Source organism: Mercenaria mercenaria, chromosome 14 (genome assembly GCF_021730395.1).
Source record: "Mercenaria mercenaria strain notata chromosome 14, MADL_Memer_1, whole genome shotgun sequence".
Taxonomy (NCBI): Eukaryota; Metazoa; Mollusca; class Bivalvia; order Venerida; family Veneridae; genus Mercenaria; species Mercenaria mercenaria.
This window is the reverse complement of record NC_069374.1, coordinates 29,016,481-29,038,134: the sequence shown is the minus strand read 5'-3', so window position 1 is coordinate 29,038,134 and position 21,654 is coordinate 29,016,481. Positions and strand designations below refer to the sequence as shown.

At 34.9% G+C, this 21,654-nt stretch overlaps 1 protein-coding gene across 1 annotated transcript; it reads left to right on the top strand.

Annotated features, from left to right (window-relative positions):
* Nucleotides 1-4,265: 4,265 nt before the first annotated feature.
* Nucleotides 4,266-20,449, top strand: LOC123526721 (uncharacterized). Its single transcript, XM_045305969.2, has 2 exons — nucleotides 4,266-4,348; nucleotides 20,064-20,449. The coding sequence occupies exons 1-2, from the start codon at nucleotides 4,297-4,299 to the stop codon at nucleotides 20,447-20,449; spliced, it is 438 nt and encodes a 145-aa protein (XP_045161904.2). The 5' UTR covers nucleotides 4,266-4,296.
* The last annotated feature ends 1,205 nt before the right edge of the window (nucleotides 20,450-21,654 follow it).

The window sequence follows — 21,654 nt, the reverse complement described above, 5'->3', positions numbered from 1 at the left end:
TCTGCACAGAACTTTGGTTATGTCTACCTAATCTAAAACAAAAAGAAAATTGATAGGTCACCATATTAGATTTCGCTTAAATCAAATTACAACGAGGTGGGGTGTGGCGAGCATTTATACAACGCAGGTTGGTACGAAATACACTTTCAGTGTTTGAGCAAATGACTTAGAGATATATCAAATTATCAAACGGCAGATTTCTTAATAAGCGGATTTTAAGGTGTTTATGAAGCATGTTGATGTCATAGAACGATGAAAGTTTCCGCCTTTCTCTGAACAAAACCTATAGTTTATGAATACGGATGTACGGTATTGGTACGGTACGGGATTAGAAACAGCTGTGACTCAATGCAGAGTTGGAGCGCCGGTATAAATTACAGACTCCAGTATATGTCGGACTGAAGCAAGAACTAAAAGTACTTTAAATGTATATACTTTGTAACCATGGTGATACTTACCCTAACCTCTAGTCAGTATATTATACATATTATATATTAGCATGCGAACATACAATAATTTGTGCATTTTTCCCGTATGCGACATTAGATAATCACTTCCGGGCATGCGCAGAAAACCGCTCCGACTCTGCAATGAGCTACATCGATTAGAAACACAACCAACTTGGCACGGTGTTGGTGTAAATATCGTCCCGTCCGAAAAACTATCGCGAGCGCCTTTAAGTATGGACAACCTATATTTATCAGGTATTATGAAACACATTCATCCAAAAGAGTTACAACTTAACAAAGCTAATCCCTCCGACATAGAAACGACATTTTTGGACTTATATTTAACAATTGTAATTATTATACCTCTCTTTTGTCTACAATGATAAAATACCATTACCCGAGAAAGGATATTTTGACTATTAAAAACCTTTTCAACGTTTTTGACAAGCAAAAGTGACTGTCAGGTCATGTGACCGCGCTGATATTTTGAATGTCATATAAGGGCAATTAACAGCATCATTTTTAGCCATATGATTGCCTTCCCTGTATACATATAGTAGTGACGTCGCTATATAATGTGTACACAGGCGATTTACGCTGCGTGGTTTACTTATCAAGTCGTTAAATCACTAAGTCAACAACAGTAGAACAATGATAATAAATGATTTTTAACCATACTTGACTCGACAGTGAATAAGCCAGGTGAAAGAATGTAAACATTACTTATATCATGACCGAAAAACTAAGTGTGGAAGAATGCGCAATAATCTTTAACTACAATGTACATGACTTATTCTCGACCGAAACTAAAATGAAGGAAATGCCTGAAAACTATTGGTATAATTATAGATTCCTTTAAAAAATCATACAACAACATAATGACAGAGGATACACCATAGCTCTACCCTGCACCTTTTTAATCATCTCATTTTAGTGTATTTAGTTGTCCTGAGCATCACTCTTAAAATGCTGGGAGAATTTAAATTTGCCACGGGAGCGTAATGCTAATCTATCAAACTATTCGGTAACATTTTTCATGTTACCTAGACAAAAAAGTGATGCCTTTTGCTGTATCAAACCTTGTTCTTTAGTTATAATTAATAAAAAAAATATCAGATGATCCACTGATCAATATTAGAACTGAATTTAATTTGTATCTTATTTTTTCCTCTCAAAACATAAGCTCTTTTATTTGACTTTTCAAACTAGCTTTCCCGTGGAACCATGTATATCATATATACCATGTCGCTATTCAATGTGTACACAGGTGATTACCGCGCTAAAGATGAAACTGTTGAATTAAATGAGTTAAAAACATTTTTAAACATTTTATAAATATCATATGGCAGCGTGTGTGACATTGATATTGTCAAACCTTGAAACAGAATGTCACCACTCGACTTTCGCCTCGGGTGACTTTTTGCCCTCGGGTTGACAATATCAATGTCACACACGCTGCCATATGATATTCATATAATAGTAATTTAGAAACAAAAATACATGGTAAAAGAAAATGTCAGTTTCCCCCTACCTGTACGGATATGTCCATCAATCAACATCATACGATGTCTATATTTCACGGTTATGCTCATGAGGATTTAATCATAAAAATCTTTATATCATAAAATGTTATTACAACAGGGGTCACCTATATAATAAACTACGGAAGGCTTTCAGTAAATTTAATCACAGATCGTCCGAACCTTTAAAGAAAAATACCGCAAACCTAAAACACTTCTAAACCTTGGTCTTACACACCACATGTACTATGGAAATGTAGTTTATAAACTACGGGAATTATACATAATACTTATTATAATCAAAGATTTGTGAAATATGTTAGTCAGTTTATGAAAAAAAGAATACATTGAGAAAATTGTAAAGCAGAGTGCATGTTTGGTGATTGATCCGTCTACAGTTAGTCGCTATGCTCCTAATTGATGGTGCGATGACTGATAAAGTGTAAGGCTCCGTGGTGCTATTCTCCTAATTTTTTCAAAATCGGAGTTGAATTCTATCTTGCAGCTTGCTTAGTCATGCCCTTTAAAGTTAGGCTGATGGTGCTCTGACTTCAGACAAGTTGTTGAGTACATTGGTGTACTTGTACCTTAGATTGACCCTATTTATCTCATATGTTTTACTTAATACAATCTATAGTAATTTTCTTGCTAATCTTAGAGCTTTTCTCAAGAGAGAGTTATTTTATTTACACTGATGGTGCTCTGACTTTAGACAAGTTGTTGTGTACGTTGGTGTACTTGTACCTTAAATTGACCCTATTCATATGTTTGACTTAATACAATCTGGTATTTTTTCGATTATGTTAGAGCTTTTCTCAAAATGAAATTATTCTATTTACACTGTCTTGTTTAACTTGTTGAAAATAGGGTAAGTGCGAGATAAACACGCTCGAACGCGTTTAAATTCCCAGTTTCCATTATATCGGTGACTGACCGTTCCAAGGTGGTGCTTGCTTTCCGTCCGTTTCGTATTAAATGTTACGTTATGTACATTGTCTTGTATGATGGTGGTATTATTTTTCTAATTGCCCTAACTATTAGCCCCTCTCCTAAAACTTAGTGAGGTTAAGTTCCCACCATATACTGGCTGGAGCTCCCAACAAGTATGTTTGCAATCGGCGCCCCACTGTGTGTTACCCCTTCTTTTTTCGTTTTGTCTTACTAGTCCAAGTGTTTTGCTTTGGCTATGTGTGCGTGTGTGTGTGCGTGTTTGTGCGAGTATGTTTATGTGTTGGCTTTATGGGCGTCCATGCTTATACTGCTGTGGTTAATGGTATAGCGAGGCTGTGGTTTTGGACAGTGGCATTCACTTTTGTATCTTTATCCTTGTTTTTCCCCATTCTCAAATACCCCTTCTGCTTTTTGTTCGTAATTTGCATATAATCAAAATGTATTTGTTGTTGGATTTTTGAAGCCCGTCCTCTGCTATATTTTCCGCTATAGTTTCGTTTTGTGGAGGGCTTACTTGGCGATATATGGCTCTGTGCTTCCAGGAAACATACCCTTGTTGTTAGGCTTATTTTGAATGTTTGTCTTAATCAAATATGCATTTCGTCGATGAATTCAAAACAAAATCTCTATGTTAAATTATAGAACAACTTTGCTAACACTGTCGAGAACACAGTTGCTTTATGCTCTACATAACAACTAATTAGAACAATATGCCTAAATGATCTATTGAACGTGATAGACGGGCATATTTTCATTGGGCGCAGATCCCTGTTAACAGATGTTTTATTGACGACGACAGTTTTTCGTACAGGGATTCTGAAGTCAATTTTCTATAGTGTAACATATTTTATGACAACAATTTTTTTCATGAAGACGCGATTTTCTCCTAATTTAGTCTTTTCACTCAATTTTCTCCCATTAACGAGCCCTGCCAGCATTGTCCGGTACAAAAAATATCAACTTTTGGTACTCAACTGTCACTGATCTATAACATAAAAGTTTGCATAATTTTATAAGTTGAAGTGTGAATGAAGGAGAAAATAAAAATATAACTTGTAAAATACAAATCGGGGTTAAGTGATTGAATGGCACTTAAGTATTTCGGCCTCCACACTTTTTAAACACTCCTACTTATGCAATAAACAAGCGTAAACTCTTAAACCGCGGCTTTTTTATCGTTACATGTGAAGATTTTCACCTGAAAATTAAACGAATATTTTCGGCTGACAAATGTTTCAACTGTTTCCTAAAACTAATTTAATTTAAAATACAGTGACAGCTATTTTTCTTTGACAATCTGTTTTGTCCGAATAAAGTAGAATTTCAGTAATTGTTTTTCAGGTTACCATACCCTGGTGGAGGGAACGAAAAGAGCAATGTGTCCTAACTATTACTGGTTGCTGCTTTTGCTGGCGTTTGGAGTTCCAGGTACTTTCGATGCAATATTCGAATAAATGTAGTTTGTATCGACAAAATGTAGAAAACACAATTTAAAATACATGTATTAGCTTACTCGAGCACGAGATTAAATCTACGTAAGTTTAAATGCCTGGTAAATAGTAATATCGTTTAATATGTTCTCCACAATATATCATAGAGACTTACCCGTAAGACCTCTTTACACAAGGGAAACTGTTGAGTGAACACCGTTTGTCAGTCCTAATCCTGTCTATGCTATAATATATCAATGCAATGGGAAAGTAAGCTATCTATGTTCGTCCTGCTATACAGAATAACACAGTCATGCATCTTTAACAGTCCTGAAGTTGTTTTATTTGATTTTGTCATATTTCTACTTAAACCTACAATAAAGTCTTAGCTGTCTCCATTTTTTTTCAAAATGTATTACCCAGAATCATTTTTTTCATCTCAAATATCTCTTTTCAGGAAATGATATTGTAATCATTTTTTCACAATGTGTACTTTGATGCAGTTAACTACACATATATCTAAAACATGCCTACTTAAAGTTTGTATTTTAAGTTCAACTGCCTATATACTAATATATTTTGAATGGTCAATCTGCCAACAATCCTGCTGTTCACCCATGAAATACGTTTTCACACGATATACTTTACAGAATACAAAAATTATTGTTTCCATTTTAGGTCATTGCAATACCTGCCGCCTTGAAATTCAAAATGGCCACGATGCTGTTCACCCATTGCCATACATAATTGTGGACAGTAGTTAAGTTTTAGGAGGTTTTTATCTTATTTTAATTTTTTGGGAGCGTATTTTAACATAAAAATATCTGAAGACAAACATAACAAAGTTTATTTTGCATCTCATTTGTCGAAATATTCTATATGAGTACCAACATAAGTCATTTTGATACCCATATATTTTAATATGCTGAAAGGCTTACAGTGAAATGCAGACAGAAGTGTTTTGTTTTCTTTGAAAAGCGTTAATTAAATCATTTTCATCTTAAATAGTATCTGTTTTATAATAAAGGTAGAACCTTACGGTCGTCCCCCCGTCTGTCCTTTCGTGTCCGGACACGTTGTTAGGTCCATAATTTTGAAATTATTTAAGGGACTTTCACACAATGGCAGATAAATTATATTGTCCGGGTAATACAAACTATACTCAAAAACAGAAGACTTCTTAAAACTTAAGACCCATCAGATGTTGACTTTTCTCACTGTGAAGTAACCGTTTTCTTACTAAACTTACAGCAACAACAACAACAATATTTCTTTTCAATAAACTATTATTAAATAGTCTAAGATCTATCATACTAATAGCATAAGTATCAATATTTATCTTTACAGTTTTCTACAATCAACACTTGCCGATGATCAAAGCTAATATTAATAGTGTTTGCTAGTATTGGGCATACAAAATTCTTAAAACCAAAATGAATGTCAAAAGTGATACTGAAAAATATGTATTAAAATACTCCTGTAATTCAAAAAATATACTTTATCTTCTGACGTATTTTTATTGACATGCTATTTACGCTGCGTGGTTTATTTATCAAGTCGTTAAATCACTAAGTCAACAACACTAGAACAATAACAATAAATAACTATTAGCCATACTTGACTCGACAGTGAATAAGCCAGGTGAAAGAATGTAAACACTACTTATATCTTGACCGAAAAACTAAGTGTGAAAGAATGCGAAATAATTTTTAACTACAATGTACATGACTTATTCTCGACCGAAACTAAATACGAAGGAAATCCCTGAAAACTATTGGTATAATTATAGATTCCTTTAAAAAATCATACAACAACATAATGACAGAGGATACAGCATAGCTCTACTCTGCACATTTTAATCATCTCCTTTTAGTAAATTTAGTTGTCCAGAGCATCACTCTTAAAATGCTGGGAGAATTTAAATTTGTCACGGGAGCGTAATGCTTTAGTTATAATTTATAGAAAATATCAGATGATCAATTGGTCAATATTAGAACTGAATTTAATCTGTATCTTATTTTGTCTTCTCAAAACATATTAAGCTCTTTTTTTTGACTTTTCAAACTAGCTTTCCCGTAGAACCATGTATATACAAGTGTAACGTCCGCTTGTATAAACAAGTAAACCTTTCTTGCGATCACTTTTATCTTTTAATGTCGCCCTTCAGGTGAATTTAGTGATTTACACTTCCCATTATATAGTCAATCCAAACATGAGGATATCATAACCATATCTCTAAAATTATTACGTTTTATAAACAAAAGTAATACCTGTATCATATTTATTCATTTTAATGCACCAATAATATTACCCGTAAAACCTGCCAGATTGCTGTCCTACTGGGCTATTATAAGTTGAGTTCTGCTCAACCCGGGGCTAGAGGGCGTGGACGGTAGCATGCATTTCCACTTCCGTCCATGAACAGGCTCAATCAAACCGAGCCTGCAGCATTATCGTTTTTGTCGTGTTGAGCGACCTGTGGAGTTTCCACTTTTTCTATTTTATTATACGTCACAACCCTCGAGGCCCATGTAAAATAGTCTCTTGTCAAATAATATTACCACTTCCTGACCATAATTATTCCGGCGATCATTTGGTAGAGAAAGCCAATAATTCGCGTGTGAAATAAATAGATTAATGATACACATATCCTTACAGGAAAAGTGTTACATAAATCTTTCGCGTGTATTTATTGCTAAATTGGGTAATATTCCTACAATAACTTACAATTATTTCATACATGTTGGCTAATATAGTAAGAACTCATCTGAGGGTAATCGACTATAGTGGTAGACTGAATTAAATCATGCTATTGAGCAAGTGCCACTGATCAATACATCGAAAATTTTGATTTCCCAGATTTTGTGTCCGCCTAAAGCATAAAACAGATTCTAAAGAAACTAAGAAATAAGTTGTCTTAATAACAGATTGTTCAGTTGTAATGTTTTAAGGAGAATGAACATTTAATACTGAATAATGTTAAATACCGTACTAGAATTATATATTGTGCAAAATAACAATTTATGTACTAGGCCATAAAATCAGTTTATATTGCTATAGTTTACAAAGAAAGACAATGACAATGACGAAACTTGAGCCCGTTTCTGTCTTTCACCTACGAATATACATAAAGCAGTTTATTATTATATTGTATTCATTCTTTCGAAAAGGGAATATCCAATACAACACTATTCTACATTTTGTTCATGAATCAAGATAAGAAAACTAACATCATTAAAACCATGCACACTGGATAATGAAATCATGTAATTTCTTGTTTATAACTCTATTACTGTGTATGCCTTAATAGACTATTAATTAACCCAAAATATATTATGTAATTGTCAGTTGTTTTCTGGCATAAATGCCTCGACCTAAGTGGAACACATCATATTAAGAAATTACAAGTTTCTTGAACACACATAACACAATTGTCTATACAGCCTCCAGGAACGTACTCTTCGTTTGTTGATGCTTGCAACGTTAAGCTGAGGACCCTTGTATTTTGCCGTAACTTTGCTGCCAAATCCCAGTAATAACACGGTAAACAGTTTTCAGAGAAAGTCATAACTTCTGCCTTTATGTCGATGAGCTGATATTTGAGATCCTATGTGCGATTGACTTAATAACCGCATGCGTTGCCGCTGAACGTCGTTTTCCAAAGGTATCGGCAGTCCAACAATATGATTTTCATTTCACCGTCACAAAATGTTAAGACGGATAGTTCGTACTGGGGCCAGTCCGATATTTAATCTAGGTCTTTGCCTTGAATTTCATACTCGTATAAATTATGCTTTGCAAATTTACAATTGCGAAACCACTAAATCCTCTTTTTTCTCAAAAAATTAAAATCATGTATATTAAAATTTAGTCTTTCTTTTAACTCAGTGGATGTTCTATTTGGTAGCTTTGTACTTGTCATAGTGTGTAGTCCCGCATATCTGGGGCTATTAGTATAGCTTCCATCCGTCTGTTCTTAGCACAAAACTTAGAAAAAGTTTAAAAGAATATGATATACATGTATTGCAATGAAATGTGGTACCGTGGTATAGGTTTTTATCCTACCTTCAAGCGAAATGAAGGGCAAAACGTAGGGGTAGGTTAAATTTTGCTTTATTAGGTCAGTGACTAAATAAACCTTTGCCAAACTTCTTTTTGATTTTTTCAGAACGACGCCATCTTGTTTTTGAGAATAACTACCAAAAGACATATTTATGCAATCATCTTCATAAACGCGCTTTTATTAGGTACGTGAAACTATGGTACTAATGTATAGCGTATGCATACCGTATTCGCAAAACGCTCGGAGAAACGGAAAATGACTCATCTATAGCGTTTGTTCAGGCTTTTAGCTTATGCACTTAAATCTAGGAATATTGCATCTGGAATGGAATGTTATTGAATAAAATCATCGAAGAAACGGTTGCCTATACTTTTTTGTCAAGCGGCGTCATTGCGTGTGTAAATTTAAGTCACGTCTAACGTTTGCTTGGTGAGAATGGGTATCCGACTTGCAACTGAACTTCGGATAAAACTTCACTTGGAAGCAAATCAAAAATATTCATTCATGTTCAGCAGACCAGGGAGGTGTGTACAAAACACAAGGTTAGCCTTTGTTTTTCCGCGTTTGTTATATAATATTTCAATGCAGTATGTGCGTAATTTGGAGGGCGTATTAATTGTTAAATGCAAGGCAGGCACAGATCTAGCTGGTGGTAAATTTTGAATTTTAATTAGATTTTAGGTCAGAAGGAAGGATAAATAGAACCTTAGGTAACTGTCCTATAAATTTAAATTTATTAAGTGAGTCGAAGAAAATATAAAAGTTGAGGCTTATAAATGAACTATGTACACTATTGTCAAAATAGTTACAGTATGACCAACTGTGAATTCCTCAATACCTTCGAAACTACAATTATAGAACATGAGACATAACCATTTATAAGGCAACGAAGAGTATATGTACCGTTTTTTTTCTTCAGTTTTTCTGCGCATTCGTACGTATGTATGTTTGTCTGTGTATCAGAAAGTCATAAAAATTAAATAGCTACAGTTTTTGTACGCACAATGAATTATTTGAAGCAACCTCACACATGCGTTGAAAGCGGTATCGTAAATATGCCCTTTATTTCATTTGTTCGCCTTCTCTTTCGACTGACCTTCACTCCCTAAACTTAAAAGTTATAACTTTAAAGGGTATTTATCTATAAAGACTTTATGATGGCGAGACAGTTTGATAATACTCTCTATCTCAATTAAAATGATGATACGACTCTGTTGGCGTTTATTTCTAAAATGTGAGACATGTCTAAAAAGACAAAACATTTTTAAACCATTATCAACCTACCAATGAAATTTAAAATGCTAACCTGTACGAGGTCCATTTTATGATAACTGATAAAATAACATGATTGCACATTATTTGACAGGTAAATATCAGTATTTGTTTCATTTTAACTATCCAGTTAGTATACTGCAACAAAGCTCAGTCGGGTAAAACGCAGGTATCATTTGGATATAAGCAATTCGTTTTGTGAGTTCGAATCTTCATGAGGATCTTTTTCAGGTTTCTTTTTGTTTTTTCCTATTCGTTTTCATTTTTGTGCCCCCCTCCCCCATGAGAAGTAGGGCATATAGATTTGCTCGTGTCCGTCCGTCCGTCCGTCCGAGAATGTTTTGTCGCGCCTAGCTCCAAAAGTATTTTACGTAGAGTCACAAAAGATTACAGGAATGTTGGTCAGTATGTGTAGTTGTGCATCTGGGGTTTCTCGTCCGGATTTATTCAGTCGTGTAGGAGTTATGGCCCCTGACTTAATAAAAATTGGTCATTTTAGTGTTGTGTCGCGCCTAGCTCCAAAAGTATTTGACGTAGAGTCGCAAAACTTTACAGGAATGTTGGTCAGCATGTGTAGTTGTGCACCTGGGGTCTCGAGTATGGATTCATTCAGTCATGTAGGAGTTATGACCCCTGACTTAGTAAAAATTGGTCATTTTAGTGTTGTGTCGCGCGTAGCGTCAAAAGTATTTGACCTAGAGTCACCAAAGTTTACAGGAATGTTGGTCAGCATGTGCAGTTGTGCACCTGGGATTTCGCGTCCGGATTCATTCAGTCATGTAGGAGTAATGGTCCCGACTTAGTTAAAATTGGTCATTTTAATGTTGTGTCGCGCGTAGCTCAAAAAGTATTTGACCTGGAGTTACCAAAGTTTACAGCAATGTTGGGCAGCATGTGCAGTTGTGCACCTAGGGTTTCGCGTCCGGATTCATTCAGTCATGTAGGAGTTATGGCCCCTGACTTAGTTAAAAATTGGTCATTTTAATGTTGTGTCGCGCGTAGCTCCAAAAGTATTTGACCTAGAGCCACCAAAGTTTACAGAAATGTTGGTCAGCATGTGCAGTTGCGCACCCAGGGTTTCGCGTCCGGATTCATTCAGTATTGTAGGAGTTATGACCCCTGACCTAGGAAAAATTTGTCATTTTGATGTTTTGTCGCGCGTAGCTCCGAAAATATTTTACCTACAGTCATTATTTGACTACACAAGACCAGACGTCTTGTCCACACTTACTCAAAAAAAAGTTTGTGAAACATGTATTTTAAAATATACTTGACATAGAATCATAAAATATTAGAGGATTGATTTATAGCCTATGAAGTGTTCTCTTTAGGATTTTACTCAGCTAGGCCAGAGTTATGGCCAACTAAGTGAAAAATACACATAAGGTTCTTAAATGTTTGTGTTGCAAACATCTTAAAAATTGTTTAACCTGAGACATTAATCCATGTTACAGTGGCAGGAGGTGGGGGGGGGGGGGGGGGGGGGGGGAAGTGGGGTGGCACCTGTGTCCTATGGACACACATCTAGTTATTCCCATATTTTCGTTTCTTTCTTTGATGGTTTGTTTTTGTATATAAATCTTTATATAACATAATATTATGTTCATTATTCGCTTAAGTACATGAATTTAATTAATATCATCTTTGATATGATGCTAAACCCTTCTCATCTGCCATATCGGCTTTAGATATTCCTCTGTTGTGTTATTACAGAGCACAGGAAGGAGTCTAAAGTTTTTATGCAAGAATGAAATGAAAATTCAATATCGATGCTGAGTTTCGAACCCACACGACAAAGGATCTATTTAACATGGACAGTATGCTTTACTTCTGAGCTAATTTGCTATTGGTACTAAAATTAGAAATATTTTAGAAAAAGTTGAATTCCCAATGTTCCATTTTAATCTATTTATAGTCATATTTGTAAACATCAAGTTATCGTTGGGGCAGAGTAGATACTTGTTTTTGGACGGTTGTCGAAGACAAACCGGCCAGTGCAACCCCTCTCCCCACTTTCCTCCCCCTTCTCCACCACAATATATATATATATACGAAAAATCCCTAATTCGATTTTTTAATAACTTAGTAAAACTCTGTTGGAATAAAATAGTTCCCTACAAGTATCGCCTTGAAGAAATATGCAACCAACAATATGATGATGAAAACGTTTGCAAAATTATAATCAAGAGTGATATAGAGCTACCAAAATATTGTAACAAAACAGGTATAGATGTATTACATGTTGTCTTTTTATTTATTGATTTTGGTCGTAGTAATATGCATTGTCTGATCGTGAAACAGCGGGCACTTCCGTATTCTCCGAGAAGGCGGAATTGTTTCAACGCTTGATTTCAAAGTGCTGTATCTATATAAATATCCAATAGCCCAATATTGCTCAAATGCAAAACAATCGCGCCAAAACTGACCACATGACGGGTCACGTGACTCCCTTCTTCACTTCTCCCTTCCGAGGACGACGCCATATTTGGACGGTTGTCGAATACATACCGGCCAGTGCAAACACTTCTTACCCCCTCCAATAAATATATATACGGGAAAAATCTTTATTCGATTTTTTCATCACTCGTTTGATTTCGAATTTCCGTTCCTACTGTAACAGTATTTTGTTTGTTTAATAGGAATCAATAGACGCTTGCAGTTTACGGATGATTATAGCGGCCCGCTTATTATTTTGAACTGTGAATAACAATGTAAAGGCGTGTTTGATAATAAAAAAAATATTGCCCGATATATTTACACAAAAAGCAATAAAAATAAATGTATTTTATACTTCTTTGATTTACATAAATTTTCAACGTACGCCGCCGAAACAGAAACTTGTTATGTAAATACATGTTTATACACTGTTGAGGTAGCGTTCTCGCTCAACATTCAAGAGGTCAAACCCCATCGAAATATTTTACTTTTTTAATTTCACCAGTTTTATTTTTTTATGAATTTAACATGAATTTTGCAAATATTGTCACAAGACAATATTGTCACTTGTGCAAAAACGGTTTTGTGTTGATGTTAGATTTTAATGTAGATCTACTTCCTGTACAGGAGATCTAGTTTGAGTAGTATAAAAATGGGGGTCCAAATTAACAGGTATGAAATTTTTGAAAAACACATGTTGCTTCTCTCTCCATTCACAGATATTGCATCCATAAATCTTAGAAACCATTCACCAATGTTTTACACTTGGGAAGAAATTGTTGCTATACAAATGAGAATTAACATTCACAAGGTTCCTACTACCACCCCATCCAGCTGGCTTACGGAAGGTCGGTGGTTCTACCCAGGTGCCCGCTCGTGATGAAATAATGCACGGAGGGGCACCTGGGGTCTTCCTCCACCATTAAAGCTGGAAAGTCGCCATATGACCTATCATGTGTCGATGCGACGTTGAATCCAACAAAATAAAAATAAAATATTACCACCCCTACTCTATAGAGATGAAAAATGTAAACATTTAAAAAGCCCTAGACTGTTAGCAGTTTGGTATATTAAACATGGGTTTTCGAGAATTTCTGTGTTCAGTATTTTTCTCTGTGTAAATCTCTGATCAATTACGTTTTAAAAAGTTTTTGTTTTGAATTTGAAACAAAAATGTTCATGTAAATGGTTATTTTTCTTTTCCCATACCAGGTCTAGCACTAGCAGTGTTTTTGACCGAAATGTAGTCCCATTCTTCCTTCTAAACTGAGCGTAATTTGCATTAATCATTAATTGTAATAACAGAACATAAACTCCGTAAATTTATATAGATTTTTGCAGCCATTGCAATAACACCACTTCTTTGAATTTTAAGGGGCACTGGTTATTTTTCAAGGAGCTCTGCCTTTTTAGTTGCACCGAATTTTATATTAAGACAAGTAAAAAAGTAAGTATTTTGAAATATAAAACGAATACTAATACAGACGCTGAGTCACGGGACAAAAAGACACAATCATTTCACCAGAAGCCATCATATTGGAAAGAATCTTGAACTTGTTGCATTATCCTACGACCGGGGCATAATTTGCAGTGCGGCGCTGTCGCAAGTTTCGCACAGATCTTTTAAAAGAAGAATTTCATATTCAGACAAAATTTTGATTTTCTTCACAGGAGTACATATTTATTTAGATCTATTTAGCATAGTTGGTCAGGCGTTATTTCTATTTTCTGATGGTCGCGTCATTTTACTTTAGCGAGATCCGTAACCGCACATAAACTCTCTAAAGCTGAAACACTGAATGTCTAAAGTTATGTTGTATGTTTTGGGGTTAACGCCGTTTTTCAACCGTATTTCAGTTATATAACGGCGGACAGTTAACCTAACCAGTGTTCATGGATTCTGTACCAGTACAAACCTGTTCTCTGCAAGTAACTGTCATCTTCCCCACATGAATCAGAGGTGGAGGACGAATGATTTCAGACATAATGTCTTTCATCAAATCGTCACGGAGAACATACGTCTCGCCCGAGAATCGAACTCTTGACCCGCGCTATCCCTATTGAGCTAATTGGGCGGGCTCCTAAAATTGATAACAGTATTTTGTGTTTGTTTGCTGTTATATAATCTGTATATATACTTATGTTATGTACTGTACTAGCACTGAATGTCTAAAGAGTAGCATATATTTTTTTTCATAAAATTTCCGAAATGAGCCGCGCCACGAGGAAACCTAAATTTTGCGGAGGAAGGGAGACTAGCACTGGTCTTTCCCATGAATGATGTTTCAGTAAACTGTCTTTCTGTGAAAAAAGCTGAAATATTGTTGAAATCTAAAAGCAATAAAAAAAAACATAATAAAACTAGAAAATGTGTTGCAGGCTATCGTTGATTAATCTGGTGAACATGATAGATCCATCATCGATCTCGTGTAAAGCCGTGAAACTTCCAAATGTAATAGTATTTTAGTGCTTTTTTAAGCTTAATACAGTTAAAATGTAGCTGTATCTCGGGCCAAAAACATATAGTCTCACATCTGGTGCGCAATATTCAAGACGACGTATTTTTGTGTAAAATAGAGAAATGTGGAAAGTTTGCTGTTATATAACCTGTGTATTGTTTACATTTTTGTTTTGTACTTACACTGACTGGGGGTGGTCATACTGGCTATATTTCCGGTCAAGCCACCGGTTGGGGCATGTATGTTAATCGATTGAATACAGTGTATTGTTTCTTAATGAAACAAAAGAATACTAGGACTATGTTCATAAACCATCGTAAGATATTTTTACCTAAGTCACTATTTTTCCCTAATATACAAAACTTGTCCCTTGAATAATTTCAATGAAAAATTTCACAGGCATTAAAATGATTTGCATTCACTGAAATCTAGAAAGTAAACAAATCGAATATCGTGATTAAAGTCTCTCTCAATTGAAATGAAACAAAGTTAGGAAAACAATTAATTAAAAAACAAAACAAAGATGCTTTAAGAATCTAAGCCCAGCAGTGTAGTGCATAAGAAAAACTATTTTTGTAAATGCCTGCATGCTGAAAATCCTATTTTATTTTAGAACACTTTAAACTAGTCTAACATTGTTTTATTACCAAATTAAAGTTTATAGATTATACAACGTTCTTTCTTTTCTCTTATAACCACGTTTGAAATGAGTTTGCTATAGAAGTGGTTAATTCAACCTTTGTAAAGAATATATAAACAAGCCTCCTAGTGAAACCGTTATTTCAGAATACGACTGTACAGTTTTTTCCTTAATCTTCTTTGTGGCAATGGTGTCTAGTGATGAAGCTTTATCTGTCACTTTTGCACCACCAGAAACAATACAAACGTAGGTCTCCTACTGTTCTTTATCTAATTGTTAAATTGAGCTCTAGTTTGACTTTTGGTAAGCATTTACTTGTTTAACGCAAATGTTCATTTTTTGCTCTGTTTGGTTTGCCACTTTTCAGGACAACCGTCCTTCAGTGCTTTTATTATATTTGTTTTTGTTTTCTCCAATAGAGGTATATTTCAGTATGCAGGAAAAGTTTATTATAAGATTACATGTAAACATGATAGACTTTTACGTTTTTTTCTCATTTTTATACACTTTAGAACTATGCTATTTTGAAATTATGAATTAGGTGGGTGGGGTACATGATATGATTTCTGAGGAATTTCGAAGTTACTGTAAAATAAACTTTTTTTTCCAATGTGACAATACATTAAAACCATGAAGTGCTGAACTCTTACTTTAATTGAAAGACTAAAGTGGGAAAAAGTTATCAGTATGTTCATGTCACAATTTTCGGTGACAGTATTCTATGTCAGTTTGCATAACTGCGAAAAACTATAACATACATAATAAAGCTGAAATATCCGTGTAAATGAGCTGAGAGCTATTTTTCTATTTCCATTTATTACTTTTCTCAAAAACACATTACAATTTACAAGGTGTTGGCAAAATTTGTCATTTTGTGCACATGCCTTTACACATTAAATAAGTCCGAACTATAGGTATGGTGTGCGGGAAGGGCCCGAGCGCTTACATAGTGCGCACTTACAGGGATTGTACTGCTCAGACAAATATATATAAATTTATCATAAGCCCGCAAAGTGCAGCAAAAGAAATATCAGTATTAATTATGTAATAATATTATTTATTTACACGGTAAGTCTGACAAATGACATCGAGAATTCTTACTGACCTTTCAGAAAGCTGCATTTTCAAGTACCTGATATTTTCCACTTTGGTTAAAAAAGCATTTCTACAATAAATAACTGACTACAGAAGGTAATAAAAATACCCTTGATCTAGAGAATGCTACAACCTACTAAACTTCAAAGTTTAAAATTATATTGAACACGTTTGCTTTAATTGAAGGTGAAAAACCCAGTGATAGAAAATAAAATATATCTTTGAAAAAGTCCCGATCTTTCATCATTTGTTTGGTTGGCCCATGATTACAAATTTAATGTTAGTAGGTCGTGATGTCCATGAAGCCGTGTAAAGTGATAATTTTGATGACACGTTGGATTTATTTTATGATTGTGAGTGATCGTTAAGTGATCAGAAAGATCGGACGATGAGATGTTATAAAACAGTGATGCTTTATTTAATTAGAAAGTGAATTGTACTATACAATAAGGAAATCCAAGGTAAAACACTACTTTTATTTCGTTCACTGAAGAAAACATGGCGGACATATTTTTTTAAAAAAACGGTGCACGTGTGATTTGTGTAACACAGTTTTACGACGATTTCTTAGAAAACTAATTGACACTGACATATCCTTGATTTATTAATATATGTATTGTATAAATATTAGAGACTTGCGGTACCAAATACTTGCACCGAAAATTTCTATGCATTTTCTTCTAGTACACTGTTGGGACATGCTTTTGGCTGTTTTTGATACTTTATAATTAACTTGGAGATACATTTTCTCATTATTATTAGTTTCTCTTTGATCCCCGTGGATTTCTCGTGTTGTTACGACAATTTTAGTTTTACATAGGAATTTTACATATGTCAAAATAGCATAGGCCTTAAGTTGTTATCTATTATAGAAGAGGGTTTCCTCCTTTTCTACATTGACGCTAGTCTTAAGTCTGTTGGTTACAGATCAAGATTACGTGTTTAGCCGCACTAATCAATGTGTTGTTTTACGCTATAAATTCCCAATCCTGTTCAATACATCTGGGTAATAGACATTTGCGAATTAAGTCTACGTGGACTGTGAACACCTAAGACGATCGATTTTTCAAGGGGACCGTCTCAACATGATAATTTTAATTTATGTTTGGTTGGAAAACATTCCTATAATGATAGTAAGGTCTGGCTTATTATGTCACCGAACAGGATAAGATTTGGATTTGTCTTTCCGTCCGTCTGTTCACCAGAGAAATGTTTTGTTATACATATCGCAAAAAAGTATTTGATCTAGCGTCATAACACTTTCCTGAAATGTTCTTTAATATTACAAGTTGCGCATCTGCGTCAAAATTGAAAAGATGAGCTAATCTGATCGCAATGTATCCGTATTCCATCGTCGTCGTCGTCCGACATGAAAAATCTAAACTGGATCAGCTGGGATCAAAATGTAGGTCAGTAGGCAAATCATTGTGAAAACTGTGGAAAACGTAATAGCTTGCGTCCCCTTTCCTTTGATGTTATTATACGCCCGAGGGGACGTATTTTGGGATACACAGGTGTTCATCTGGCAGTCTGTCTGTCTGTCTGTCTGTCTGTCTGTCTGTTCGGTACCAATTTCTTGTCGACTCCGCACTGTAACTCGTGAACCCCTTAAAGGATTTTAAACAAACTTGACAAATGTTCTCCACATCAAGACGACGTGCAGAGCGCCTGTATCAGATGGCTCGCTTTAAGGTCAAGGTCAGACAAGGTCATATGACTTTGTTTCGTATCCGCTCTGTAACTCTTGATCTGTTTGAGGGATTTTAAAGAAACATTGCAAAAGTCCACCACATCGAGACAAGGTTAATGTCACACTTAGGGGTTGTGTCAAAGGTCATATAACTTTGTTTCGAGTGCAATGTGTAACTCTTGAACTGCTTGATTTTAAAGAAACTTGGCACAAATGTTCACCACATTATGACGACGTGCAGAGCGCATGGCTCGCTTTAAAAAACTTTTGGCGATATGTGTAGCATAACTTCTCTCTGATGAACAGAAACACGGAACAAGAGCTGTCTATAAGACAGCGCGCTCGACTTTTCTCAGAACTTGACTCTGAATTAGAGCTTTGCCAGTAAAATAATTCCCAGTTAAAACGGGACATAACTCTGTCAAAATTCAAACAAGAGTAATGGGGATTGTTTCTCCACGTGTAGACTTTGAGAGTGAAAAATAATTTAAGTTTCAAGTCAAAAACTTTAATAGTAACAGAGATATTTGACTTTATCAAAACTTTTAACAAAACACTCTAAGTGAAAAGGGGCATAATTCTGTCAAATTTCAAATCAGAGTTATAGGGATTGTTTTTGCTGGTGTAAACTTCCGTAGTAAATAACCATTTTAAGTTTCAAGTCAATAGCTTTGATAGTAACAGAGGTATTTGACTTTATCAAAAGCTTAAACCAAACATTCTAAGTTAAAAAGGAACATAATTCTATCAAAATTCAAATCAGAGTTATGGGGATTATTTCTCCTGGTGAAGCCTTTGATGGTTAATAAGTATTTTAAGTTTCAAGTCAATAGCTTTGATAGTAACAGAGATATTTGACATTATCAAAAATTTTAACAGAAAATTCTAAGTTAAAAAGGGGCATAACTGTCAAAATTCAAATAAGAGTTATGGGGATTGTTTTTCTTGGTGTAGACTTCGATAGTAAATAACTATTTTAAGTTTCAATTCAATAGCTTTGATAGTAACAGAGATATTTGACTTTATCAAACACTTTAACCAGAAATTCTAAGTTAAAAAGGGGCATAATTCTATCAAAATTCAATCAGAGTAATGAAGACTGTGTTTTTTTCCTGGTGTAGACTTCAATAGTAAATAACTATTTCAGGTTTCAAGTCAATAGCTTTGATAGTAACAGAGACATTTGACTTTATCAAAAACTTTAACCAGAAATTCTAAGTTAAAAAGGGGCACAATTCTATCAAAATTCAATCAGAGTTATGGGGATTATTTCTCCTGGTGTAGACTTTGATAGTTAATAACTATTATAAGTTTCAAATCAATAGCTTTAATAGTAACAGAGATATTTGACTTTATCAAAAACTTTAACCAACGGCGACGCCGACGCCGGAGTGATTGCAATAGCTCTTCTTTTTCTTCGAAAAGTCGAGCTAAAAACAGGCACATCCGAATTTATATTACCTACCACATAGTGATGATATAACAACCCAAACCGTATTGCCGTTATAAACTCAATGCATGGATCCGTAAACCGATCAATAAACTCCGCCCCTTAGTTACTGTTGCTGCTTCCCACAAGCTTCTTTCAAATGGCGGATTCATGCACATTTGCGATGGACTCGCTAGAAAGTATTACAGATAATTTTTCTGTAAAATGACAGCCCGGATCCATCCAGTTCCTGTCGCGCATATATATTCAAATTATGTTGAGACGGTCCCCTTGAAAAATCTATCGTCTTAGGTGTCCACAGTCCACGTAGACTTAATTCGCAAATGTCTAATTGTAGTTTCCACGAGGTAAATTGGTTCCCTCATTCATTTAACCCGTATTGCTCATTACAATTAATCTTTAGGATTGTTGGTACATTTTTTTCCATTATGAATACGGCTGGAATGACTAATGTGTTTTTTGATATTAATCTGTGAAATTAGGTGAACATTGTGTGTAATACCTGTAACAAGGGTAAGTGCATTTTATTTCTTTTATTCGTATATGTTTTTGCTACTATACTGCCCTACAGAAAATGGATGATGCGTTAATAAAGCAATATATTTTAGGTACAGTATCAGAGACGCCGGTTCTCATGCCGAAGATTGTTGATGTTATGGAAAATGCAAGTGTAGTCTTATCATGCACATTGAATATCTCAGGAACAGGAAGAAGTGTGTCATGGCACAGATCGAGTAAGCCAGGATTATGGGCGTCTATGAGTCTGTTAAATAATGGGACTTGTGCAGCGGCAGGATTTCTTTTAAACGAGAGTCTGTACTCATGGAGCTGTTACAGAAATAATACTTTTACATTAACTATACTGAATGTGAATGAAACTCAGCATGGCGTTAAGTGGAAGTGCGGTGTAGGATTTACAGCCATAAGTAAAGAAACAATTATCAATGTTAAAGGTAAAATTGTGCTTTCTTCACCTGTATATTTGTTATTCTAACACGACCAGCAACTAACCTATATACATGTAGAGCAAAATCTATCTCGGGTTATTCTGCAATATACCACTCGCGTGCAATGACGTCATCGGATCCAGGTGCATAGTATGGTCCTAAAAAGTAGTTACCACTTTTTTCTTACATTTTTGATACTAGTATTGTTGCGAGCTGGTAACGCTCGCAGTGACGGATGTGTGGTTCTACTAAATCACACAGTCAGGCACATTTACTGTCAGAACATCAGACAGTCAGACAGACGGACAACGCTAAAACTGGCTAAAACTTTGACAGAGTGTCAAATGAAAAACGGACTCAAGGACGGACACAGAACACCACAAATGACTCCGCAGCTATGGGTGAAATAAATATAAGGGCTAAACTCAAGAAAATAAGTAAGAGCTCTAACGGTTTATGAAATTTATTAATGGTAAGATACTTGACTAGATCTAGTAAAATACCGAAATTTAACAATGTCGGCAACAAACAACTATTCAAAGCAACAATAGCATTATTCAAATATCAAGTGAGGTGTCGGTGGCTTACTAAATACAAGAATTAAGAATCCTATAAATCACTGGTATTTTTATCTACGATAAAATTAAGAAAACTGCAGAAAGTTTCCGGAAAATTACCAAACGTGATTCAGAAAGCTAAACCTTAAGAATTAACAAAGTATTTCTATTAATGCTTTAAAATTATTATGTTAGATTTAACGTATTATTACCAAATAAGTACTAAGGTATTTTATAATGGATTTATAGTGCTGAAACGAATTTCTACAGAAAGCTATGCCCAAGATTTTACTGGCTGCGGAGTGCTGTCAAACAGTAAACGCCGCCTTATATACGGGTACTTCAAACAAAATCAACAGTGTTTGAGATAGTTCAAGAAAAACTAACAAAGGGGCGCAAAAGTATTTCAAACAGTTCCGACACCTCAAACAGCAATAGAAAAGACGTACATGTGCACGCTTAATAGCAGTAAAAAGATAATATTTCTGTGAACAATCATCATATAAATATAAAAGTACAATATAAGGAGTGGTAGTTGAATGTGCGCTAAAATATACGAATAAATAATAAAAGTTTTCGTCAAACAGTATAGACAGGAACCCCCTACTAGAAAAATGTACTAGATCTAGGAAACTTGATGACGTAAATAATAACTACTTGCACGTGTATGACGTCACGCCTAAACAGCATACAAT

Bases quoted from the DNA above. Each gene is read 5' to 3' on its own strand.
- LOC123526721 (XM_045305969.2), top strand. From the start codon at position 4,297: ATGTGTCCTAACTATTACTGGTTGCTGCTTTTGCTGGCGTTTGGAGTT. The intron at 4,349-20,063 runs GTACTTTCGATG...AATATATTTTAG, and splicing joins GCTGGCGTTTGGAGTTCCAG to GTACAGTATCAGAGACGCCG.